Below are 25,448 nucleotides of genomic sequence, written 5' to 3'. Positions count from 1 at the left end.
TTGGGTCTCTGTCTGCAATAACCAAACCTAGGAGGCCCCTTTTGACTCAGCAGATTAACTACAAACAAACTTGACAGGACTGGAAAACTTCACAGGCATGTCCACACATGTCGCCCTTTCAGATGAAGTACTGGTCAGTGTTTCAGCCAGTTCACATGGCACACACTCCAGCTCTGAGGCGGGTCAGTTGTACAGTTATTGTATATTGAATTATCAGGACTCTGGGTTTTACAGGACCCTCGTGTTTTTAAGAGACCTCTTAGTCCTCTTCACAAAAATAATGAAAATAATTCAAAGCATTACATTGTGTACATATGGATTAAAACATTTCAAAGGGTATAATAAGGTGCAAATGTATATTATTTAAAGTGTTTAAAACAATTAGACTGTGGTATTAAAGGGCATGTGTTCATTTACAGTGTCTCCATTTGACTTTTCTTGCATATTTGCGATAATAAAAGGATGTACTGATGTATATCTGATGTGTGTCTCATTGCTCTCATGTTCTCCATCAATCTTACGTTAGGGGGACAGTTCATTTCAAAATTACCAACACATATATTTTTTTCTCTTACCTGTAGTGTTGGAGTTGGAGGTATCGGCCATGTCAGCCTTCTCTTGACTATTATAATGGATATAGATGACAATTCACTTGTGGTGCTCAAAGCGCCAAAAATCCCAAAACATTTTGTCTCTGGGACTTTCTTAACTATAAAGAAGCTAAACTGCTAGCTAACATTATAGCTCAGCTAAGGAAAACGACATTAGTGTTTACATTTCGCGCCGTCTTGAGCGGGAATCTCGACTCTGGTCCGTAAGTAGGTGCACGCTTCCTCCTGCGCAGTGATACGGTTGGCGGGTGTCGTTCAGTACAAAGAAAATAGTTCCTACATGAAACGGCTCACACACAGTGCTGTTGAGTTTTCAAATTAATCTTTTGGCGCTTGTATTGGAGAGACGGCAGACATCTCTACGGTAGTTTTGTATTAATAATACACAGCACCACAGCTTTGAGGAAAAACTGTGAATTTAAAAATGTAAATATATATAAATATGTATTTTTGGGGAGAACTGTCCCATAAAAAAGGAACTATGCTTTTAGTCATTTGTGATCTAGAGAAACATTTATTGCAGATGAAACCAACATGTAATCACTCATATGTTGGCTTACTGCTATGTTCAGTAAGTTGATCTTATCCTCTATTTGAACTGATGAACCCTGATAGATTCCTCCTCAGCCTACTGTACCCAGTCATATGTGGGCTTCACGGTTCATTTTTGCAAAGTGGAGAGGTGGTCTTCAGGGCTGAATCCAGATCAGCAGTCTACAGCTCCAGAGGGACTGAGCAATAGGCCGAGATCTTGAAAAAACCAATATGCTCCCAAACTCCAATATTTTGCACTGAGTTAAACAGTTTGGTCTTTTCAAAAATGCTTCTGCTTAATTAGCAGCAGAAACCTAGAGGGACTTTTCATAGTTGAGCAGCAGCGCTTGACTCAGTTTGTACTTAGCATGTGCAGTGTTAGAAATGGAAATGAAGCAGGCTGAATTAGAAGTTGACTTTAGGAAAACTGTATTGCAAAAACATAACAGCTTATTTTTCCTTTTCAAGTTTAAGGAATGAACAGTGGGAATGTATTGCTTAGTTATTAAGTCAGTTTTGAGTAACATTTACATTTTCTTTAATCCTGTTAAGACTCCCACAGTCCCTACACACATTTTTTCAACGTGTATGTTGTTAGAGTAAAACAAAAGAAGGAATAGACACAGTCAGCATCTGCTCAGTTTAGTAAACAGCTTATTTATTCCTTTACAAAATAGGTACAAATACATAAGTATTGTTTTTTTCACACAAACAGGAAATTTTCAAGATATGTACAAGAGTTTACCAAAAATAACGTGGTTCTAATAAACACATAGTTTTGTAAACAATATTTACAAATCATCCTTACATTGAAATGTTTCCCCCGTCTGTTTACATAAGTAATATTGTCCTAATATTTTGGCTAAAAAGCTGTAATAGTAGTAGAAATGTCCTCCTGTGAAACCACCAGAAACCATAGAAATCACTAATAAAATCATTTGAAATCACCATAATAGATACTGTTGTGCTTGTTTTTAAAACATGGTATTTTTGGAGATAAAATTTATGAAAATGTGTTAAGCATAAAAGCCAATCCAAAACAAAAGAGAAAAAAAAGAAAATATATTAATTGTTAAAAATAACTGTCTTTTGACAGAAGTTGGCAATACTGTTTACTACTTAAAAGAGTCATTTCTTTGCTATAATACAGTGACAGCTTTCAGTTGTCAGGTAAAATAGATATAAAAAAAAGTGCTGTCAAAATGTACAATGCACAACTATTGTTCCAAATGTCACCAATATTTAAATAAATTTCAATATGACAAGAAAAGCTGCATAGAGGCCAAGATATTTAGTTAAATAGAAAATTAAAAACATAAAAATACAGTGGACAATATCACATAATAAAATGAGGATTAAAAAAAAATAAAGAAAAGAAAGGCGACAATGCAATACAACATGTAAAAAGTAGGCATTTTGCCCCATTTCTCTCTTCGATCAGTAATATAGAGACAGAAACAAAATGGGGAAAAAATAAATCCACTTTATGCTGGAATCAACTGCTTCCTTCTACAGTTAAACATTACTTTACAGCTTTATTATTTACTTTAGAATCAAAATTTAAATAGGCGTAAGTGCTTTTGTCATTCAGTCAAAGTAGGTGGGGGCTGAAGGGGCCCAAAAGCAAAATTGAATTGAGAAAATGTGATTTTTTTTTCAAACAAAATTAATTAATTTGTAGATAGGACAGTGAGAGGAAAAGATGAAGGAATGTCTGTTTTGATCCGAGGTTTCAGTCTCCCCAGTTACCGCCCCACCTACAATATAACTTACTTTCTCAAGCTTTTGAAGAAGTGAGCATCATAGTACACAACTTACAAACATCTAGTCATTAAAACAATTTTCACATTATGTGTGGGTAAAAAAAATATACTGACAAGGATGACCAATTAGAAACTAGCGTTATAGTGCGACCATGACTTTTGTGTAACAGTTTGTGTGACCTTTGCAGAAAGGTCATGGGGACTCACGTCTTAGAACAAATATTCTACAGGTGTAGCGTAATAAACTTTCTAATTCTGACTCATTCAAAGCATGTGGCTTTGAAACATCAGGTTTCATAACATTGACACATGGGTTATTCCTTTTCTTACAAAGCTTACATGTGGTAAAAATATACATGCTGTAAAATAATTCAATAAGAACTATTTACACATACAGTAAGGAAACTGAACGTGATGCTGTTATTTGGAATCCTAATATTTCAAAATGATGTCTTCGTATAGAAATCAGTAAAGTCTCTCATTTATTGAGTTCAGCTAAACTACATTCATTGAACTATGTTCAACAAATAGCTCGTGGAGAATATTATAGGCTGTATTGAGGTGTGAACATAATTCTCTTTGCGAAAATAATCCTTACTTTGAGGTGGTTCATTGAATCTACTGCAACAACGTGAAATAAATAGCTACCCAACATACGCAGAACGAGTTCTGGGTCAAGTTCTGTGACACGAAAACTGCTTTGTTCCTTGAACAAATTCAAATTCAACACAAAGAATTTGTTATGGCCTTTAAACTCAACGAACTAACTACAAACCGTGAATCTAAACGGAGAAGACACGGAACGACAGTTTTATTTTTATACGTTTTTTTTTCCTTATTCTCTCTCTCTCTCTCTCTCTTCCTATTAAAAGCTACATCAAACGCACTACAGTACATATGGAGACACAGAGCTGAAACATTAGACCTGATCTGAAGGCACGTGGCTGGGAAGGAGAAGGAGGAGGAGGTTGAGGTGGGCGCTGAGCAGAGCAGAGGCTACTTGAGCAGGGCACGGTAGAGGAGGAGGGAGTGGGCGGTCTCTCTCTCCTGCTCCATGTAGAAAATTAAGTCCCTGAGGTTGACGCGAGTGATGCGTTGCCGCGTGTACTGCCGCGATGAGGTGGACGGGGTGGAGGAGCTGGCCAGGGAGCCCGCCGTGCTGCCTGAAACCTGGAGACAAGGAAGGGGTCACAAGGTGAGACTGGTGACATCACACTGGTTCCTTAACAGTTTACATTTCATAAGTCCATGGCTAACACGCAGAAAGGGCACTGGAACTGTAAACAAAATGTCCATGGAATAAGACTTGAAACTAGTTCACTGACAAGAAATCTCTTGGAAGTAAAATGCAAAAAAAAAAAACAGCAGCAAAAAATTATTGCAACAAAAAAAATTGAAAAAAAAGGGCATCATTGATTTTCTCAACAAATATTACAAAAATGAAAACATTTCTAGTCATGCATAGTCGGAGCAGTATTCAGCCACACTACTGGACATTGGATGGGTTGCCATGGAATTTTGCACACATTCATGATCCCCAGAGGATGAACTTTAATAAGTTTGAAGATCCCTTAACTTTGCATCTAGCACCACCATCAGGCTAAATTTTCAATTTGATTTAACATTTACCACCAAAGCAAGTTTGTTAAAACAAGTGTGACTGGATCTAATCATGACAAAGAAGTGGGTTAGGTCACTACTAGAAAGAATAGCGTTTACATTTGTTGATTCAGGAAATTAATTTACTTTTTTTTTTAAATCACTTTTTAAGGGAGAAGGTTTCATTGGTGTTTAAGTCTAAGTCGAATTGCAAGTCATGTTTGATTCTATTAAGTCTAAAGTCATCAGATTTATCGTCTGACTCACCAGATTGACTGTTGCTATAAGGCTGCCATTGGTCGGCTTTCTTATAAGCTATTTTATTCCCCTAAGCTATCTCTTTTGCAAACGGGGCTTAGCACTGCCCAAGACGATTGTGACTGACTTAAATAAATTCGAACAACAGAGATCGGTCTGATTATGTGAGGCTTCAAAGACCCTGTAACATGGCGCTGGACATCATAGTCTTGTTCCTGTCCAGTTCCAAAATTTTTCCAGACACAGAACCATTAAACTCGTACAAAGCTAATCAGGGGACAGGAGGAAATATCCCAGCTTTGAGCTTCAACAGCAGCTATAGTGGCCTTCAGCTCCCAACTGATGCTGTACACTCCAACATGAAGTGCATTTGAGTTCTAAGGTGAGCTGAGAACAAAATTATTGTCTCTTTTTTAATAACTTCAATTGGCGGCTTGTTTGTTTAGGTTTTATTCACTTCATTTTCTTCTTTATAAATATGTTCGCACTTTCTCTTTCAGGCAATTTGTCCTCACTTTGCCTTTAGTAAGAAAAAGATCTTTGTGGTACAGTTAAGAGATCGTTTCCATGTTGAAACTAGAACCTGTTCAGAAGTAAACAAATATATGTTTCCCATTTCACATAAATTAAGTAATTGTTGCTGAATGGTTAACACATTGACAGTATCAATAGTAAGGAATGCTGTGGCCTCAAAGCAAGTATACACCTCCAATTAAGAAAAGTAATCCCTCTTGCAGAGCATAAATGAGATCAAACAGATGCACTAATAACGTCCAGATCTTCAGGTGCGGCATAGTGTTGAGAGTTTTTCTTCAACTCGCTGAACACAAGAATGGGAGAAACATTGGCGTGCTCTGTGGGCAAGGGAAACTATTATTTTAATTTAAGCGTGTTCTATGGCTCTTTACATCATCCTGAATATGAACAGATTTTCCCTCTAAATGAACAATGTTGCTGACATAGATCTGTGCTGACGTCCCACTCTGAAATGGAGCCCTTGTTGTTTGTATTTGATCCAGGAAAAATGAGAACGATAAAAAAGGGAGTGTATACAGAGGCTGATACAAATCAAGGGATGCATTTACATTTGGAAATGAGAAACAGTGGGAAAAAAACCCAGCAAGTGCCCACTTGAGTCCAGGCAGAGAGAAATAAGACAGACATTTCAGTCAGGAACACCCTCTCACAATTACATTGATTGCACCACTCTGTAAACACACAGTACAGACAGGCCTTAATTGCAAACATATGATGGGTATGGATTTACAAGAACAAAACCAAAGTCCCTCCAGCACCCGCCCCCTCATAGGCTTGTCTTTGTGTACACTGTATGATGGTGCTTTGTCTCAGATTTCCCTCAGTACACTCTCTGACCCCTGGACGCTGGATGATGAGTGAGGGTGGCCAGGCCACTATTCCCGCTAATTTACCTCAACCGCATCTACCATCTCTGGCAGGCCCAGACTGGCTATTGGCAGCACCAGGAGCATTCCCGGTGGCCTGGCCAGCTGATTGGCCCAGAGTATCTGGCAAAGGTATTATGTGATGCAACTGGCATGTCTTAATCGCTTTGTATTGCCAATAGGTGAATGGATCACAACATAAGTTAAAAACTGAGACTTTCCCCAACTTTATCAGTTGCCTATAATGGCATGTGGGCTGATTTATATTTTAAAAGACTTGGGATGATTTTGCAAGGAAAATCCAAAGGATGTGACATTTAAGTTCACTCCTGAGTGTCTTGCCTCTTCAGCTCACCTACAGTGCGAACAGTTTGCAATACTAGCTAATGTTAGCTGAGAAATAGTGTCCACTAACATCACCAAACAACCTGCACCCACCAAAACACAGAGCCCAACACAGAGTCCAACACAAAGTCCACGTAAGCATTAAAAGAATGTCAGGGGAAAACTACAGCTAACATCAACAGAGCATTTGTTTCATGGAGGGATATTTGTTTGGTTTGGGGCATCAAAACTCTTACTTTTGGCTTTCTTCCAAATGTAAGAATAGCTTTGCTTGACTTTTTTGGCCTTTTTCCCCCTATGCTTGCTTGCTCACTAACATTATTGCAAAATACTATCTAAATTAATGTTTTACTTGGCTATCTTGCCAAATTTACAAGCTAACATGATCCATTACACCAACTCATGTATTATGACAAACTGATTTCTGCTAACAATAATTGACGTAATAGTACAAAGTAGAGGTATTGGTTGGGCCGATATTTGTGCTTTTTACTTGTATCGGCATCGGCCAATACGTGCCTGTGTTCGCCGATCAATTAGCCCATTTCACTGAGCCAACAGCAGGCAAGGCTCGGTGCAACATCTGCCATTCGCTGGTGAGCTGCTGCTGATAGGCATCACCACCTCAAGGCTTATAACAACATCCACATTGTTTGATATCCAACTGTTAATTTTTTTAGTTTAGTTTTGTTAATATTTTTCTCTTTTTTGTTTAAATTGAGACTTGTGTAACATTTGTTATCATTGTGTCATTTTTATCATGTAAATGGAGGGAGAAAAGGCAATATCGGCTTTAAGAATCGGCCCAAAAAAATCAGCAGCACGTATCGGGGATTGGTTAAGACTGATGTCAAAATAATCGGCATCGGCCTTAAAAAAACCTGTATCGGTTGACCACTGGTACAAAGATAAGGTGTTTAACCACAATTGCGTTTTATAAGCCAAGCGTGATGCAAAGCAGGGGCAGCTAACTGAAACCCAAGCTAAACTAAGGTTAGCCAGCTAGATCTACCCATGTTTACCTTCAGTGAGAAAATTGTACCCAATTCCTGAGCTATATTACTCCAAAATGTTTCCATTTCAGTTTTTCTTGGATTTTGTTGAAACCATTTATGTGTAGTTTCAAACAAAGGAATATGTTACCGGCATAAACAGAATTTGTTTTTGAAACAGTATATGTGGTCTGTTGTGTCAGGGCTGGTGTTAGATTTCAGGCCTGAATCATTATTCCAGTCCAGCACTGGTTCTCTGTTCAGTAATGCTGACACGCTGGGAGGACCACAAGTTGGTAAAGCCAGCTCCCCGCCCCCCCGGGCATACCAGATCCTCACTTTGGGGAGCGACCCCAGCCTAATCAGGTCAATCATGGCTGACCACATGTGAAAGATGGGCCTGCCTACTGCCATGCCAATTACTGCCACTCACAAGTAAGCCCAGCGACAGGGCCACAGATTTTACCAATCAAAGCCATCCATCCACCTGGACGGATGGGCAGTAGTCGCCACAGGCAGGTGGTGCTGGGATGGTGCTGTTGCCGCAGTGGTTGATGGTGGGGAGGAGAAAAACAGTGAGTATGGCCAGATATCGCTGCTCAGGTAGTGTGCCACACATCCCAGAATGCCTCATTCCCTTCAGGGACAAGGGCAGCCTTAAGTGATCCAAATACAGGCAGAAAGGTCAGCGCTCGTCCAGGAATTCACTCAAAGCAGCTTCTCCTCTTCCCTCTGTCTTTATATGCCCTCCACATGCCAGCAACCCAAACACGGGTATGTTGTTGTCAGTATCTATGGAGACCAATCCCTCTCGCCAGCACACGCAGGAAATCATGTTGTGGAGGAGGGAGCGGGGATGGGAGGGGTAAACACCGACGCTAAACAAAGCAGATGGCTGAGTGTCAGTTAAAAAGGAAAGCGAGACATCAACAACCACGCTTTCCCTGTCGCCAGCAATTACACAGTAATTGTGTCTGAAATTCAATGAAAAACAAAATGGCAGGCTTTGTAAGGTCACAGTGGATGAAAAGAAAAAGTGAGGAGAAGAGAAAAAACAGGAGAGCAGAGGCACAGAGAGAGGGGGGGGGGGGGGGGAGAAAAACTGAAAGTCTCAAAATCAGCTTGGCCAAGAAAGATCCATGAGGCAAAAAACAGCATCTGTCATTTTATCTGTGATGGGCGCTTGGAGGCATTATGTCATATGACATATCCATCGTACAGAACGCGCAGGGATACTTCGATACATCTCTTCAGACATTTGACTTGTTTGGAGCGGGGGACAGAGAGAAAAACAGAAAGAGAGAGTGCAGGAGATAGAACCTGAGGAGAGGAGAGGAGAGGAGAGGAGAGGAGAGGAGAGGAGAGGAGAGGAGAGGAGAGGAGAGGGGAGGGAGCTTGTTTATATTAAGGCCTGTTTGCTGGCTCTGGTCTTCAGCCACATTCTGTTGACATACATGACAACGTGCCAATGGGCTAGACACATTAATTTACAGTGTTTCACCTGTCCATGGTTTCCCACACACATGTTCACACACAAAGACAGAGCCTGAGTGTGCTTGTGTAGCTGACAAACATACTATTCATAATATAGTGTAATAGACTGCAGTATGACAGACTAAAGGAAACACAGAAATATGTGACATATTTCACAAACGCCCATTCTGGCATTAGAATTAGTCAATTAAACTACTGAAATGTCAATAATTAGGATTCATTATTCATTCATTCCCAAACTACAAGTACAGGTTCCTACTATTCTACCGTGAACCAATACATTGTTTAAGAAGACATTATTTAAACAGTAATTTCCATAAACCAGCCTGGAACTGTATTTTTAGGTAAATGTTACTCAAACAGGAGTAAAGCGAATTTGTTGGGGACTATTTTCATCCGCAGATTAATACACATTTCAGCGATTTTAGCGTAGTGTCATAGTCAGAGATACAGGTCACACAGTGCCCGGGGACCCATTGAGGCTTATTTCAGTTAGAGTTTGGATAAGACAAGCTCAACCTGAACCCAGTGGGTCAGTCCAGATACAAAATATATTTAAAAAAAATATATTTTAGGTTTATGTTGTGTTCAGCATATATGACATGGTGCTTTAAGTTCAAATATAGTGTAAAACCAGGCAAGCTGTAACCACAATTTTAACCCGTATGTGCTATAATGTGGCATTGGAATGTCTTTTTTGCTATGTTTGGATACCTCTTCCATTATTCAATACATCTAGGATACTCAGAGCTACAGTGAATATCTGAATATCCCAACAGAAGGAGGTCACACTTTCATGTTCTCGACCCTTCAATGACCAGCAACATTCACCTCAAGCTTGAGAGGGCTAAAATTAATTCCCGTTTTGCTAAATTTACTTTTGATTAATAATGTATGTTTTCGTCCTCTTTCTCGCTCTCTCTCTGCTTTTCACTCTCTGTCTCCAATTGTGCAGCGGTAGCAGCGATGCTTCTAGGTGTCTTGAGGAATTTACATTCAGTCCTTTATTGTTTGAAAAGGAAAAAGGGGAGGGGTTGGAGGGCAGGAGCGGTGGTGGGGTTCTTGCTGATTTGTGGCTTTGAACCCTGAGTGGCACCTGTGCCTTGATACCGGAGCCAATATTGGATTTGGCCCAGGTCACACCTTAGGGCGGTGGGTTAATGGCCCACTTTGCCAGGCACACAGAGCTGCTCGGCCCCGCGCAGGCCAACCTGCTGTCTCAGCACTCCACTCCCCACAGCAGAAGTTGCAGACGGGCTGCATGGTAAGAGAACACACACATACCATAGACACACATGCATTGTACGTATCGGTACGTTACGACTTCCCGTCTATATTACAACTAAAACCGGGGTGAAAAAACAGTGCTCAGCATTCATGTTGATGGATAAAGGGTAGCCCCATGTTGGTTGAGAAATAGATAAGCTGTTCATGATGCAACATTACTCTTTTGTTGTTATTACTTTGATGCTGAAAAATCCGTTTAAACTCTGATGTCTACGCTCCAGGCAGGGAGGACATATATAGCACAACAGAGACAGACTGTTGACAAGCTAAACAAAGAAGTGAAGCAAAAGCTGAACCAGGTGGTGTTTTTTCAAAAGTTGAAGCCAGGGTAGAAATTAGCAGCAGCCACGAGCCAAATACTGATGAATTTTGTAGATGATTTGGTGGTCCAGTTATATTTGCTAAGTGTAACTGGCTTGTTTAAAGTGGCTTCCTGATAGTATTCTCTTTATCAGGTGTATCTGGCTGACTGACGCACTAGTTTACATGCTGGCTGACTGAAGGACTCTCTGATTTGCTGACTGACGGACAAACTGAAGAACCGGCTGTTTGGCTGACTGGCTGAGGGCCTGACTGACTCACTGGCTGGCTGACTAATTTACTGACTGAAGGACTGACTGACTGACTGGTTGACTGACTATGTGCCAGGAAGAAAAGCTTTCCCACATGTTCTCCTCCACGCCGCATTTCAGTCGGGGAACGCTGCCTCGTCCCTTCGCAGTGTTTACAGTGCGGAGCCCAGCCGTGGGAGTGCAGCCCCGCTTCATCTCCACACTCGGCCTGAAAACGCCTCTCCTACGGCCGCCATTAATCAGCAACAGAGACTTTCTCTCTCCCTCTTTCGCCTCTCCTTTTTCTCGCTCCTCTACGCCCACAGACATGCTGGATGAGGCCATTTTGAAAGAGTTAACAGATGTCGGCTGATTTGCCTCAGGCTTTCTGACATTGCCCGAGTGATGTATTTGATGTGGAGTTTATTCAGCTCTAATAAACGTATAAAGAATTAGAATAATAATTCACAGATGTACATACCCAGATTATATGCTGGAGCCTCTCTTTGAAGCAGACAAGGCAGCCAAGATTAACAGAACCAGGGGAAAGGATGAAAAGGGTTTTGGTTCAGCCCACTGATAATCACAGAGGTCAGAATGGACTAATACCGCAGCTTCATGCTCATGCACCTACACAGATGGCCTTTGTTCCCTTCACAGGTTCTTTTTCTGTCTAAAGTCTTAAAAAATAGGAGCAGAACGAAACACATTTGCTATATCTGTTTTGCTTGTCTCATAAATGCGTCTGTTAATTTGTCATTTTGTGAACAGCAGAAAGAATAAAGTGAAAAATACAAAGGGATAAGAGTGAGGTCTAGCATTCTGATCATGGCAAAAAAAATGGGGGAATTACTTTCAAAACAAACAACTTCCATTTGCTTCACAGCTAAAGAACAACAAATCTCAAAAATGGCCAGTTGCAGAGCATCTTAATACCCACATAAACCATAAAAACAGCTACACAGCTCCATGGCAATGCATAGCAACCGTGCAGAATTTCAGTCAAGGAGAAAGAAGGCAAAAAAACACCTTATTACTTCTAACTCCTGCAAGCCATTTTGGTCTCCAAAGGTTTTAGAGCGCCGCAGGCCATGTGTCTGCAGTGTTTCGGGAAATGACTTGCCTTCGCACGAACACTGCTATGTTCTGCAGCACTGCTGCCCCCAGCATCCCCGCTCAATTTCTGTTTAACCCCTTCCTGCCTTCCCTCACACTGACTCACTGCAACAGAGAGCTCACACCCAGCACAATACTGTCACATTGTTCAGCTTCCCACAAACCAAGGCAAATCAGACCAGCTTTTTCACAAACTAACACATTAACTCCACGTCTAATTTGGCTACTTAAGCATGTGATGGCTCTTAACAAACACGGTGCAGGAAAGGCGTAAGGTTATGTGGGGCAGAGGAAGATGGAGCAAACAGCCCCCTTCACCATTCCACTTGATCTACTACAATGTGCGACACAGTTTGCACACTTGAGTGTGTATCAACGGTGGATTAAATCTGCAAACTCGTTGACACAACACATAATTAAAACATCTTGCTCGAGGTCAGGAATTTTCTAATTAGTAGTGTACTGACAAAGCTGCAATTCCATCGCCCTGAGTTTCAAAGTCCACAGGTTACTGCTAAGATGAAAGCTGACCCTGGAGCACTATTCTGCAGGGCTGCTCATACAATTCCTCAGAAGACAGTCACAGGGTCACCGAGCTAAACAGTGTGCTGCACCCGGAACCTCGCTTCCAAACAAAGAACTTCAAACTTTCCTGCCTGGAAACACAATGTTGGCTTTCTTCCCCCCTCTCTCCTTTTCTTTTCAACCTGAGAGAAACAAAAGATTGTGTGAAGGCAACCAGATGAAGAAACCACATTGTTTTTAATCTGTTTAATTAAAATGCTCTGAGCCTGGCTAGCTGAGCAACTTGTTAAATAGTACAAAGGCTTTTATAGACGGGTCTTTCTAGCTTAGGTTGGCAACACCATATAGGATTGTGGGGTGGTAACATTTTGTTCACATATTGGTTATTATTTTCTATTCAATGAATAAATTGTCTGCAATCAGAATAGTGCAACAGCAGCTAATATAACAAGAATGTAGAGGATGCTTTGTTGTTGTTTTTGTGATTTATAAATGAGCTCTATTTGTCAGAAGATCCAATCAATAATCAACCAAACAATGTGTTCAATGTCTTTCCTCTCTCGTGTTTTCAAGTGAGAGAGCAAAAGCAGCGGAGGAATCGCTAACAGCCTGCCTGATAACCTGGACAATTAGCGCAGGCCAAGTATCTTTGGCTACATAAAGTATCAGAAGTAGAACTTTTTCAACATTAAATATTTAAGGCGTTTCATATATAAAATGAACCCAATTAGAGTTAAAATAGGAGAAGTGTAATGAGTCTCAAGTCAGAATGCTTGTCTTCAGAACTATTCGCTAATGAGCCCTTGTTGGTTTTGCACACTTTACTTTCAATGGTGTGGCACTGTCATTTCTGCTGGATTTTAATTTTTAATTCAAGTTGAATGAGAGGGTGGTGACTGAGTTAATAATCAAGGCACCGGGGTGTTTTGCAGCCGATGGATAGCTGGGAGAAGTTGCCAAATGAGGCTTGTGGTCCGCCCTTTGATGTCTTTGCGAAACATTTCAAATAGGAACAACCAGTTAACAAAAGCTTATCAGTGGTATCGAACATAAATGACCATACTAAGGGGGACGCATCCTGCAAATGGCCTAATTAGGGAAAAGAGTAGGCTAGCAAAATAGCATGGCTGTGAATAACACAGGATTTAAGCAGTAACAGACACTGACTTGAGAATGAGATAAGAGACCAAAAGGCAGCTCGACGGATCCCGCCGCTCTGCAGACATGTGCTGTACGCCGAACTGTCAGTCTTCACATAAATCCTCATATGAGCAGTGACACATTTCACTTACAAGAAAAGGAACGCACCAAGGGGCCACAGTAGATATGCAGATGGAGGAGATTAGGAGGCACATCTACGGAGGAGGTTCACACTATGAATTGGTCCTTGATCTCAAATTGACATAAATGGGGCCATTTTTGACATCATTTAGCCATCACAGACTCCGTTCCAGCTCTGCTGTCACTGGTCCCCATGCACCTGATGTGACGCCTGCTAAGTATAAGAGGCAGGAAAAGGGCTGTCTGAAGAGCAGGTCTGATTAAAATCCAGGCTCTACTGGGGAAAGAGTAGAGTTTTATGTTTTATATAGATGGCCCAGAAAGACGAACCGAAACTTTACTGGAAGATTTTTTTTTGTCTCTGTGAACATTTGTGACCCCCTGTGTCATTGTCTTTTATCCAACAAGCCACCAGGGTGAGAGGCTGACAGAGTTTTTAAACTACTCAGAAATAAATGTTTCCTTTTACCATTTATGGCATATGTCAACTCTAATGTATAATGCTATTATATAAAGGGATAGGCATGAGCACTCAATTTGGAAGGCAGTATTTGTTCAACATGTAGAGCTTTTGCTTTGTAAAAAATCAATTCCTTGTGCTACTATGACACGTGGCTGATGCTAGCCTGAAGTTATTTTTTTGTATGATTGTTTTGACCACCAATAACAGTGCTATAGGCTACCCCACGACTGAATTGTCCACATGTTGGATACAGTAACTGTATGGGTAGTCAACTCATCAAATGCTAAGTTAGCAAGTTAGCATGGTGACTTTAGCTTTTTTTTGCTTACATTTCATTAGACTGAAGTTTCCCTTCTGAGTAAATTTAAGTTCTCTCTGTTAAGCAGGAATGCGGGCTATGTCTAGGGCTTTTATTGTGAAAGGTAGGAACAAAGGGAGTGAAACTACAAATGCACTGCCATCTTGGTTCAGACTATTGAGCCTCCATATTTTTTATTTTATTACGTTCATAAGTATAGGTGCAACTCATAAATGGCAGTGGTGGTTGTTTACCAATAAAGACATCAACTCCCATATCCCACAGTTCCTCAGTCATTTCATTGCAGACGATATATATTTTTTGGAAGTACTCGAGTACCAACTTATGAGTACTCCTAATTCAAATGGAGCACTTGAAAAAGAAAATTACTTTAAATGACCATCCCTAATAATATATTACTTATTCTACTAGTATTTCTGCTGATAAATATGAGAGAGACACAGACGTTTAATGATTCAATAATTGCAGAGTTTGTTACATTTCACAATGCAATGTCAAAATTAAAATCATATAACACAGTCAATTAGCAATCTAGGTGGGTTGGGGGGTAATAATGGCAGACAGCATCACAAAATTTGGACTCAGCTAAAGAGTTCCTCATTACGGCTTTTCTGGCACTTTCCTGGAGGCCTCATTCCTCCCATCAGGTTCATCTTCCACAGGCCCAGAAGGCTTCCTTCCTACCTGCACAGCATTTTGGCAACCTGCTTTATTATACCACATACAACAGCATCATTTTCCAGGCAGCTGTGTGTGTGTATGTGTAGAACGCTTATCTACATATTGACTTGGTTTAAATCCACACCCTTGTCTGCCATAATAATTACACATCTTGTAAAAGGAAGTACTCAATTCTTCCTACACCTGAGGCGGGCAGCTGCAGGACTTGCCCACCGGCGCCCAGCAAACACACCTCCGGCGCTGCCTGGTATCCAAACAGCTTCAGCGTATACCCAAAGCCATTGCCTTTCCATGGTGCAATGGTGGCTTTCTATTAGACTCCGACTGAACAGAAAGCGCCAACGCCAGCACGGTTAAATGTGTTTCTATATATGGTAGGAACAAAGCAGTTGGGATAGGTCCGACAGGTAATAAAGACAGCAGGGGCCTGTTTTATAGTTGTCAAAGAGTCAGACTTCACACACATCGATGTACACACACATGCACAAACACACAACAGAGAGGGAGTGTGTAGTGACACAGGCCAGCCAGGAGGTATGTTTATATTTTGTGGCTCTATGGACCTTGTGTGTGTATATAAAAATCGCGCCAAAAGGCCAGGCAGGTCTTTTTCAGCCAAACCACATCTATTGCTCAAAACTGCCACCACATGTAATCAGAGCACTGATGCGGGTGATAGAGGCCATATCCAGCTATGCACAACTCTCCCAAAGTTCTATCAGTGGAGGGCGTTCATTAGTCCAAAAAAATACATAATTTATGCAATCTAAAAAATACATGTGATCATGAATCAAAATGGGAATGAGAGACACAGAAACATAGAAGTTCTCTGGTGATGCAAATTCTTTGTTTCAGGAAAAGTGAATACAGGTCAAGTGCTGGCCAGCTGCCCTCCCAAACATGAGCAACTGCAACATTGTTGTTGTGCTGCTCAGAGGCCAGACAAAAGCCAGACCTGGTGACACTCTATTGCAAAATAGCAGCAATCTGTGTTTCATACAGTTCTTTTTCTCTCAAACAACACTGCCGTATCTCAGAGACAATTTCCTCCATTACCCATGCAACGTTTTAGTACATTGCACAACATTCACGTCAAATTTAAGCAATTGTTTAATTGTATTTTTGGTCACTTGGATTTTATGCATATGGTGGTGTTTTCCTGAAATTAGACTGAAAAAAATGCAATATATTTCCTTCCTTACAGTATCACAATATATAAAATCGTAACTCCTGTATCATGATATGTATTGTATTGCCAGATTCTTACCAATACACAGCCCTAATGCCCACTGACATAAACAACACACCACTGGGAGCATGCACACACATTTTCAGTAAGCATCTAAAACAGCACCAGAGCCAAAAGCCTTTATCCTCTCTCCATTCAGGACTGATAACATTCATGTGCATGGTGATGTCTGAATTCTGCTGAGATTATTTGTCAAAAATGCCTGAATTTCACAGTTAATTGGCCTCCCTAATTAGCACAGGATGTCTAATTCCCATTGCAGTCAGTGTGCTAAATGGTAAAGCTTTAGCAAGCGGATGCCATTCCTTTTTCGTTTTGAGCAGGGAGAGTCCCCGTACAAGCCGTGCTACACTGTACATTACACACTCAATGATCGATTCTAAATCTTAATTAGGGAAACGACAAACAAGCAAGGCGACTTAATGAACTGTGTACCTTGTCAAACAGCTGGCTGATTATATTTATTGAGATATATGTTAAATTTAATGATTCGGGCAATTAACTGTAGACCCCACTGTAATCTCTGAGGGACATAAAGGGGCCAGGGAGGCGAGCACCGGGGCCACAGACCTAATGGAAAGCAGCTGACAAATATTTGTCATCCCCAGAGTGCGGGGACAGGCATCAGTGGCTCAGAAGACCTTGTGCTCAGGAATAAAGATATCATATGAATTTCAGTCCCTTATGTGCTTCAATCCCAGTCATTTACAGTCCTGGTTTACACTGCCCTGATGCTGTAATAGGACATGTTTCAGGCGCTCTCTGCTTTGCTGGGACCTCATCCCATTTAATGATCTGAGATGTTGCGCAAAAAAACAATACAGAAACATAACAAAAGATATCTAAAAGTGGGCACAGTCTTTATTATCAGCGCCTTTTTTTTCCATGGCCATCCATTTCTAACTTTTTTTTCTAAATTGGTCAAATGGAAAGCAGTGAAAAGCGAGGAAAAAAAAATTAAGCCGAGCCGAAAAGTGCGACTTGGATTTAATATTTTATAATTGCCAAGGGACATTCTAAGATCAATGAATTTTTGCCCGGGACGCACATCAGAAAGAGATGTACTTCAGTCTTTTTAGGGAACATTGGTCTATTTAATTCCAGTGTCTGATGCATGTGAAATATGCCTTCCATGGCCTCCTTCTTCTTCCCCAGGCACTGCTGCAGGCAGACATTACCACTTTTAATGGGCCGCCATGAGAAGAGGCAAACCAGCCAATAACCCATCCTCACTAATGGATCGCCTTGTTTGTTCTCCTTCACCATTTGAAGCTAATTTTAGATGTTCTGTTTTTCTGTTACAATACAAAATAGAGGACACTGTATCACAACAATATTTTAGCACAGAACAATTAAATGAATGGTCCTCAGACTAAAGGACGGATGAGAACTGTATTATTTGAGCAATTCATTTACATGGGCCATCTCTGCCTTGTTAAGTAGCTAGTGGTTGGTCTGGGTTATGAGAGGTAGCTCAAGTTAACTGGAAGCCAGAACAGGGTCTGTCCCAGTGGGATACTGAGAGAAAAAGGCACTATTGGGCCATGAAGTAAAAGGCTTAGAGTGGTATAGAGGGGGTAGTTAACAGCAGCAGTTTGAGGGAGGGATTGATCAACTCACTAATCAGCTAACAATATATTCACTCGTGCTAATCTGAATATAACCTCAATAGCAGGGCTGTAATGTTTTTTTTGTTGTTGTTGTTGGGTCAATCTCATATTATTCCCTTGCACAATGAGTGCACTTTTTTGTATCACAACATTAATAGTTCAACTATTGTACAGTATTATTGAAATATCAATAATTCAATTTCAATGACATTCCTACATACATTATTAAAGACATTAAAGTTATTCGTAAGAAGAATCCACCACTGTGAAAAGTATATAATACACAAGGTATCCTGTGTTTGACAAAAAAAAAGAAGTAAATGAAGAAGAAGAAAGAAGAAGAAGAAAAAATGCCGTTAATCTAGGCACGTCAGTGTTCAGTTTTAAGCAGAAAGCTGCTGCTTACAGGATGCATAATGTACACCTCCACAATGAAAAGTCCTGAATCAGATTCTGGAAACTCAAACTACTCTCTATGTTGGCATTTCTGCCATCTAGTTATAGTAGAGTTTTGCCTACTCCGTACATATTACCACCTCCCCGCCGCCCTCCTTGGCATTCTTCTGCCCACCCCCCACCCCCCCTGCCAGCACCTAATGAAAGATCTTTTCTAGCTTTTTCTCCTTTCTTTCCCCAGGCTTAAACCTTGACAGCTGACAATGGAGCTGACATAAAACTTATAGTCAAAGGGAAACAAACTTAAATACATAGCGACAAGAAAATGCAGTGCTCCCTGGTAATGCCACGGTGCTGTTCTGCACAAAGCAATCAGGGTTAAATCTAACAGCATTGCAGGAGGTCCTATAAAAAACGACAGTAAGTCACACAAAGACACAGGAGTTGCTTAAGTGAGCCATAACAGAAAGAACTCTCCGGGCTCTCCAGGGCTCCACCATGCAAGTTTCAGAGGCTCCGTGTTGACAACTTCATTAGCAGCGCCCGCGCTCTAAAACTCTCCAGTCGTTCAACAACATTATCACATGTTAAGACTCAAAATTTGGAGGCCCAGAGTTTCCATCTCCTCCAGGATGGAGGGAACACAAGCAGGCGCAGGATTGAGGCGTTTTCTCTGCCTATCCCTGTGAGTGGCGAAGGCGTAGGATGAGGAGAGTGGGTTTGCACAGTGCGGTATAGCACAGCATGGGGCCCAGGATGTTAGGCTGTCCCCATGTCCCTGGCCAGCAGGCTAGCTAGAGAGCCAGCCATTATCGACTCGCCTCCATAGCAGCGAGGCGGAGAGGGGAAAAAAGGCAGCAAAATTCATTCTTCAGAAATTTAATTATATCAAGATTAACAAGGGAGGTAATTAATTTCTTTAAGATGGGTATCTTTTAAGTGCCTGGGGCTCAACTTTGTTGTCAAAACTGTATATTTAACCATTATTTCAGGGCAAAGTTTTAAAGGCAGAAATGAGGGGGATCACTACTTTGCCATGAATATGGATATATAGGAGGTGCTTATCTAAATAGGGGGATTACAGTGTTAACACTAATATGTACATTTATGTACATATATATTTATAATAAGGTCCATTTAGGAATTTTAAAAAATTAATTGTAAAAAATGGGTTGAATAACTACATTTAAAATAATTTCCTTAATGTATGGTTATGATAGAGTTTTTCAGCCTGACTGTCTGTTATAGATAAGTAAAGCAGTGTTAGTGGGAGCTCAAGGTTAAAACCGTGCACTGTATGAAATTGTTGTGTTTCAGGCCTTAGTGTATGTATTAGCGTATGTTTTCTCTCTTCTGGGCAACCTGAAATGTATTGTAGTAATGTAGATTGATTTATTAATTTAGATGGAGCACCATCAGCTAAATACAATTAATCAATTCATGCAATATAACTGTATGCATTCGGTCAATTCTATAATTTTTTTAGGATCTAGTTGGTATATGTAGGAATCCTCTCTCCTTCACACAGAATGTTTAATTACTGTCTTTCATTCTTTTTCCGTATCTGAAGTGAGGGTCACAAGACAGAGGGTGTCGTATGCTCTACAGATTATAAAGCCCTGTGAGGCAAATTTGTGATATTGGGCTTAATAAATAAGATTGAATTGAATTTCTTTAAGAGTCTGTGTTACTGATCTTGGAGGCTTTTTAAGCCACTTTTTCATGAATGAATATATTAAAGCCAGTGATGCTGAGTCAAGTTGACAGTTACCATATATTCAAGACCCAACACACAATCACGCCTGCTAACGTATCTCTACTGCTCTGTCATTTTATGCTTATTTCAATTCATGTGCAGAGAGCAAGATACAAACATGTCAGACAGTAAATTATTGTTTTTTACGCCTCACATGTGTTTTAAAGTGAAGAAACATCGGCCCAAGACAGACTGACTGGTTAAGGGAACAGAGGCAGTGGAACAAGCAGGATATTCAAAGATTCTCTTCAATACACACATGCCACTCAGTTTGTCTAAGTCCAAGTCTTTTCCTGGTCTATACCTGTAAATATTTTAATTTAAATGGAAAACAATGAGGAAATGTGTGCTGTGTGTACAGAGAAACATCTCAATCTTTCTGTCAAACTAAATTATGATGTTTACGGTGTAAAGAACTGCCAGGTATCTTTATTTAAAAAATGCCACCAGCATGGCTCTACGGGTGGCAATTGCAGTTGCTTGGTTCGTTGTTCCTTCCAGGATTAAATATCTCCAGAACTATAGGATTGGACTACCATGAAATGTTATGCAGAATTCTTGGTCCACCTTGATAACTAATAGGTAGATTGACATGGTATGACTTCTCATCTGCCGTCAGTTTGACTTCAAAATTGTATTTTGTCGAATGTTTTGGTAAATGACTTAATTTAATTTTGATTATAATGAAGATGCTGCAGTCCCTTTGTTTCCCTTTGAAATATGTGACAACTTATGGCATTCCCATCAGCTTCACCTGTTCTTTGTGTTAATTACCCAACAAGATCTCCAACCTAAATGACAGAATAGACCGTTTGTCAAAACCACCCATAACAACACATATGAGCGTTTGTCAAAATGAGCGTTTTGCGGCTCACAGTACCATGGAGCGTTCTAAAAATGGCACACACGTCATTATATATATATATATATATATATATATATATATATATATATATATATATATATATATATACACATATATATATACATATATATATACATATTTATATACATATATATATACACATATATATATACATATATACATATATATATATATATATATATATATATATATATATATATATATGTATATATATATACACGTATGGCTTGAGGTCGTAAAAAAGGCTGCAGTTTCTGTGAATTTGCCTACAAAACCACTGACCTAGGTTCAGGGCAAAAAACGTCCTAGTAAGGCGTTATATTAAAACACAAACCCGGTTCTCCTGTTTAAAATCCGAGTAGTATTGGCAAATCACATTTGAGCAAGCTTGGTTGCATGCAGTCCGTGTGGAAGCAAAAAATGCAGAACGCATTAGTCGAAAAGCAATCTCAGAAGCCATCTGCTTCTCTCTGATGAGAATTTCGCTTTTTAAAATAAAAAACATTTGCATTCATATGCAGAGAAACAATCCAGTCAATGAGGTCGTCTCTCAATTCTAACTCCATTCTTGTGTCTCAAATAGAGGCGCAGTTCTGCACATATGGAGTGCACAAAATGACATGACTTTACCATGTGGTTATTTTATATAGATCATTATTTATTGAATTACTAGAGAAAACTGCAATATAGTAATAAATATCATTATCATGATATGAAATTACCTATATTGAGGACAGCAGATAATGGACATATTGCTCGTCCCTACTCTCAGGTTGCTAATCGAGCTGTAAAGAACGACCAGCGCACCGAAGGAGACGTCTTGGCCTGGATATATATTTTCTGTTATCCAGATACACTGGCTCTTAGCCCCCAGAGGCTATCATCATCACACCGAGCCAATGGGTATTGAGATTGTATGTAGCCCACATAGTTTTATCTATAACATGTGTTTCATATGTTGTGCATTCAGAATAGAGCTAAACGGTTAATGGTCAAATATATCTATAACTAAAGAACAAATGTATTCATCTTTTCATGCTAATGCTACAGCTGCATTTTAAATGCTTTAACCCACAGACCATAGTGCAATAACTACTGGTGAGTACCACTGTGCTCTGCATTGTGCAGGGGAAGGGAAAGTTGGCAAAGTGCACTGTGTTAAAGAACGCATGGCATCCGGCCAAGGAGCCCCTGTAACCATTCTGAAGATTCAACTCTGTCTCCTTTGTGTCCTCGCTGGAAATACAGAATTGCCTTGAGACGTTAAGTCAAACTAATATTACAATCTTCTTGACATTATGAAACCAATAGCAGCCTCTCTGTGCCCTCTTTAATCATATTTATGTAGTATGTAGAGAAGGGAACCCACACAGGAGTCGTTATGCTTCATTATAGCCTCATATAAGTCACGCTAAAATCTTTGCATTACACTTCACATCCCACCCTGCATTACTCTAACAGTGATATAAATAAATAAATAAATAGAAACAATGGCTAATTGGGGGTTAATGTCAGTGCACCCAGTGGATTTAAGAGAAGCCTCCATGTTGCTAAGAGTAAAAGTGAAGCTCAAAATGAAATCTATAAAAAGAAGGTCAAGTTAGCTGTCTTTTCCACTAAAAATTCCCACTGTGTGTATGGTTTGGACATGGAGAGGAGAAAGAGGAAAGTAGGAAGGAGGGATTTTTGGTAGCACAAACAGGAGCAGGATATAGTCAGAACTGTGTACTCTTCTCCTACTGCATAACCAAATACTCTACCCAGCTGAGTGTGGGTAGAGAAGGGAAAAAGATGGAAAGGAAGAAGAGACAGGGAGGAGGAGCGAGTGCTTTCCTCCACGCTGTCCCTTCTACTAGCATTCAGTTGGCCAGTCTCTTTCTTAACCAAACAGCCTGGTTGGTCCTAGTCCTCTGAGTCCTTAACGCCCCCCCCTCCAGCTCCGGAACCCTCGTTCTCTGCGAGTTTCCTGTTTGTCTGGTTGAAGACCTGGCCGTTTTTTACTCCCAGGCGGCACACTGGGAGGGTCGCAGGAGAAGGAGAAGAAGAAAAGCACAAGAGAGAAGGACAGAGGGGAGGTTGGCGGGGAGAAGGCAAAGGGAGAGACACTGAACACTCCCGAGTTGGGATTGATTTACTTCATTAACCGAGATTACAAGTTTAACTTACAAACCAGAGGTCAAAATTTCTCATTAACAAGGGGACCGTGGAGAACCTCAGGGCTTGGAGACCACTCTTATTACTGACTACACATTTCAATCTGTCTTTGATGTTCCATGTCTGCCTTTCTACCCCCTCTTTCCCCCTCCTATTTTTTGGCAGCGAGGTTGATTTTAATTGTAGCTATAGAACAGAGCATAGTTTGCCTGTAAGCCAGCCTCCACATCTGTAGTGAGTGCAGCTTTAGTGATATTGGGTGCAGTCCATAGCTCGGGGCTAATTTTAATGGTCCCCCCCCCCTCCTCCCTCCTTCATTGGAGACTCAGATTGTTTTCCACGTGATTCCTGTTAATTTAGCTGGAGGAAAGGGCATCAGTTTTCCTTGTGCTTTTCCCCCTCTCTCCCCATGCCTCTCACTCTATTGCCTCACTCCTTCTTTCTGATCTACAGCCTCAAAGAAAGAAGGTGAAATGAATTCAAATGGAAAAATAGACTGTGCTCACTATTAAATCGCTCGCCTACCTTTGTCCCTCGCATTGCGCCTGGTCGAGACAGATAGGAGGAAAGGCAGTGTGGCTGTACAAACTGGGGCAATTTAGCTGATATTGTTGCTTTTACGTCAACAAACAAAGCTCTTGCTTTGATGTGATAAATGGCCTGAGTGCCGAGATGATAACTCTGAGCTCATAAATGTGTCAAGGATGTTTCAAAGCTCTGAGCATGTTAACCACTGCGGGACATTGTGCGTCGAGGCACATTTTACATCGCACAACCTTTAATGCTAACCTTAGATGTACTCGAGGAGTCTCTATCTGTCTCTCATAAGCAAGTAACACAGAAGCCGCGCGGTTTAGTCAAGATGCACCAAATGGGAAGAGAGATCATGACACACAGAAATCGATGAGGGGAAATGAAACAGTAGAGTGTTCAAATAATGTTAGAACGTGTGAAAGGACAGAATATAGAGGGTGTGATGGAATAATCATAGGGAATAGAGCTCCATTTGACAGACTGTTCTCTATGACAAATTCAATGAACTGAAATCAATTTTTATCTCCTCTCTGTCCATTATACAACGTATGATGTGGCTATAGAGCAGCATAAAGCTGAACATATAATACAGTCTATACTAAGAGAACTTATGCTTCTGTACCAAGTCAATACCAAAATTATGACAATACTCGTTTTTCTACAGTACCTCAGGTACCGGAGATGCAACTCCTTAGGACCTGAAGGGGGCAGCATATGAGCCTCCAAATGTTCTAGTCTGCTGATGAATGCCAAAGAAAGACGAAGAACACACAGAAAAATCCTGAAGAGCTGTGTAGAGGTGTACTTTGAGCACAAGGTGGATCATCAGAGATGAATGATGAATCTGCAAAAAACATGATGCTAACTTGGCCAGTAAACTTATCAGACGAAAGGAGGAAAAACTTCCAAGTTAACAAAGCACCTCAAAGACAGACACCCACATGTATTCAAATAATTCAAGGTAAGCAAGTTTCAATTAATCTTAATGTTACATTGACAACATGTCCAAAGTGTTTGTAATCTTTGTAATCCTTATCCTGAAACACATGTCAGCATTATTTTGTTTGACACAGCTGGTATTGGTGTGAAGCAAACTATGTTCCATTCAATGCTGCAAAGGCTAATGTAACATAACCATAGCTCGTAGTACGCTAACATCCTTACAATTTGTCATCAAAATATAACATTAGCATTTTAGGAGTGTAAAGAATGTATGTTAAAGTACATGGAATTTATTATATAACATAATATCAATGGGGTTAGGGCTGGGCGATATGGTCAAAAATGATATCACTATCCATACATATTTAAAGGCTGAATTTTGCTCCCGAGTGGAATTTGAAGAAACCACAGGATCAATTGTGGTTTAATCTGTGATTGTCAAAACACAACCACGTCCTAAACAGTGGAGATAATAACTGTTATATTGCCTAGCCCTACATGTGGTATCCAGAATTGTGGGATTACTATCAACTACTAAATTTCTGGTATTATAATTATAATCCTTATCTACCCATGTATTTAAGCTGCTACTACTGGCAGCTCCAATGTATAGATGATACAAAACACATCAAAAGAATTAAGTAAAAACAGCGCTGAACATTTAATATTGTGTATATTTCCTATAGAACGTGAGTTTTA

General features: G+C 40.4%; 1 protein-coding gene across 1 annotated transcript in view; it reads right to left on the bottom strand.

Annotated features, from left to right (window-relative positions):
- Positions 1–1,771: 1,771 nt before the first annotated feature.
- The window catches only part of LOC131985481 (transcription initiation factor TFIID subunit 4-like), a 102,017-nt gene continuing 78,340 nt past the window's right edge, over positions 1,772–25,448 (bottom strand). The window contains exon 14 of the mRNA XM_059350617.1: positions 1,772–4,078. Within this exon, the coding sequence (XP_059206600.1) occupies positions 3,905–4,078 (174 nt within the window). The 3' untranslated portion in view covers positions 1,772–3,904. The remainder of the gene's footprint in view (positions 4,079–25,448) is intronic.

This window comes from Centropristis striata, chromosome 2, assembly GCF_030273125.1.
Source record: "Centropristis striata isolate RG_2023a ecotype Rhode Island chromosome 2, C.striata_1.0, whole genome shotgun sequence".
Taxonomy (NCBI): domain Eukaryota; kingdom Metazoa; phylum Chordata; class Actinopteri; order Perciformes; family Serranidae; genus Centropristis; species Centropristis striata.
This window is presented reverse-complemented; position numbering and strand designations above follow the sequence as displayed.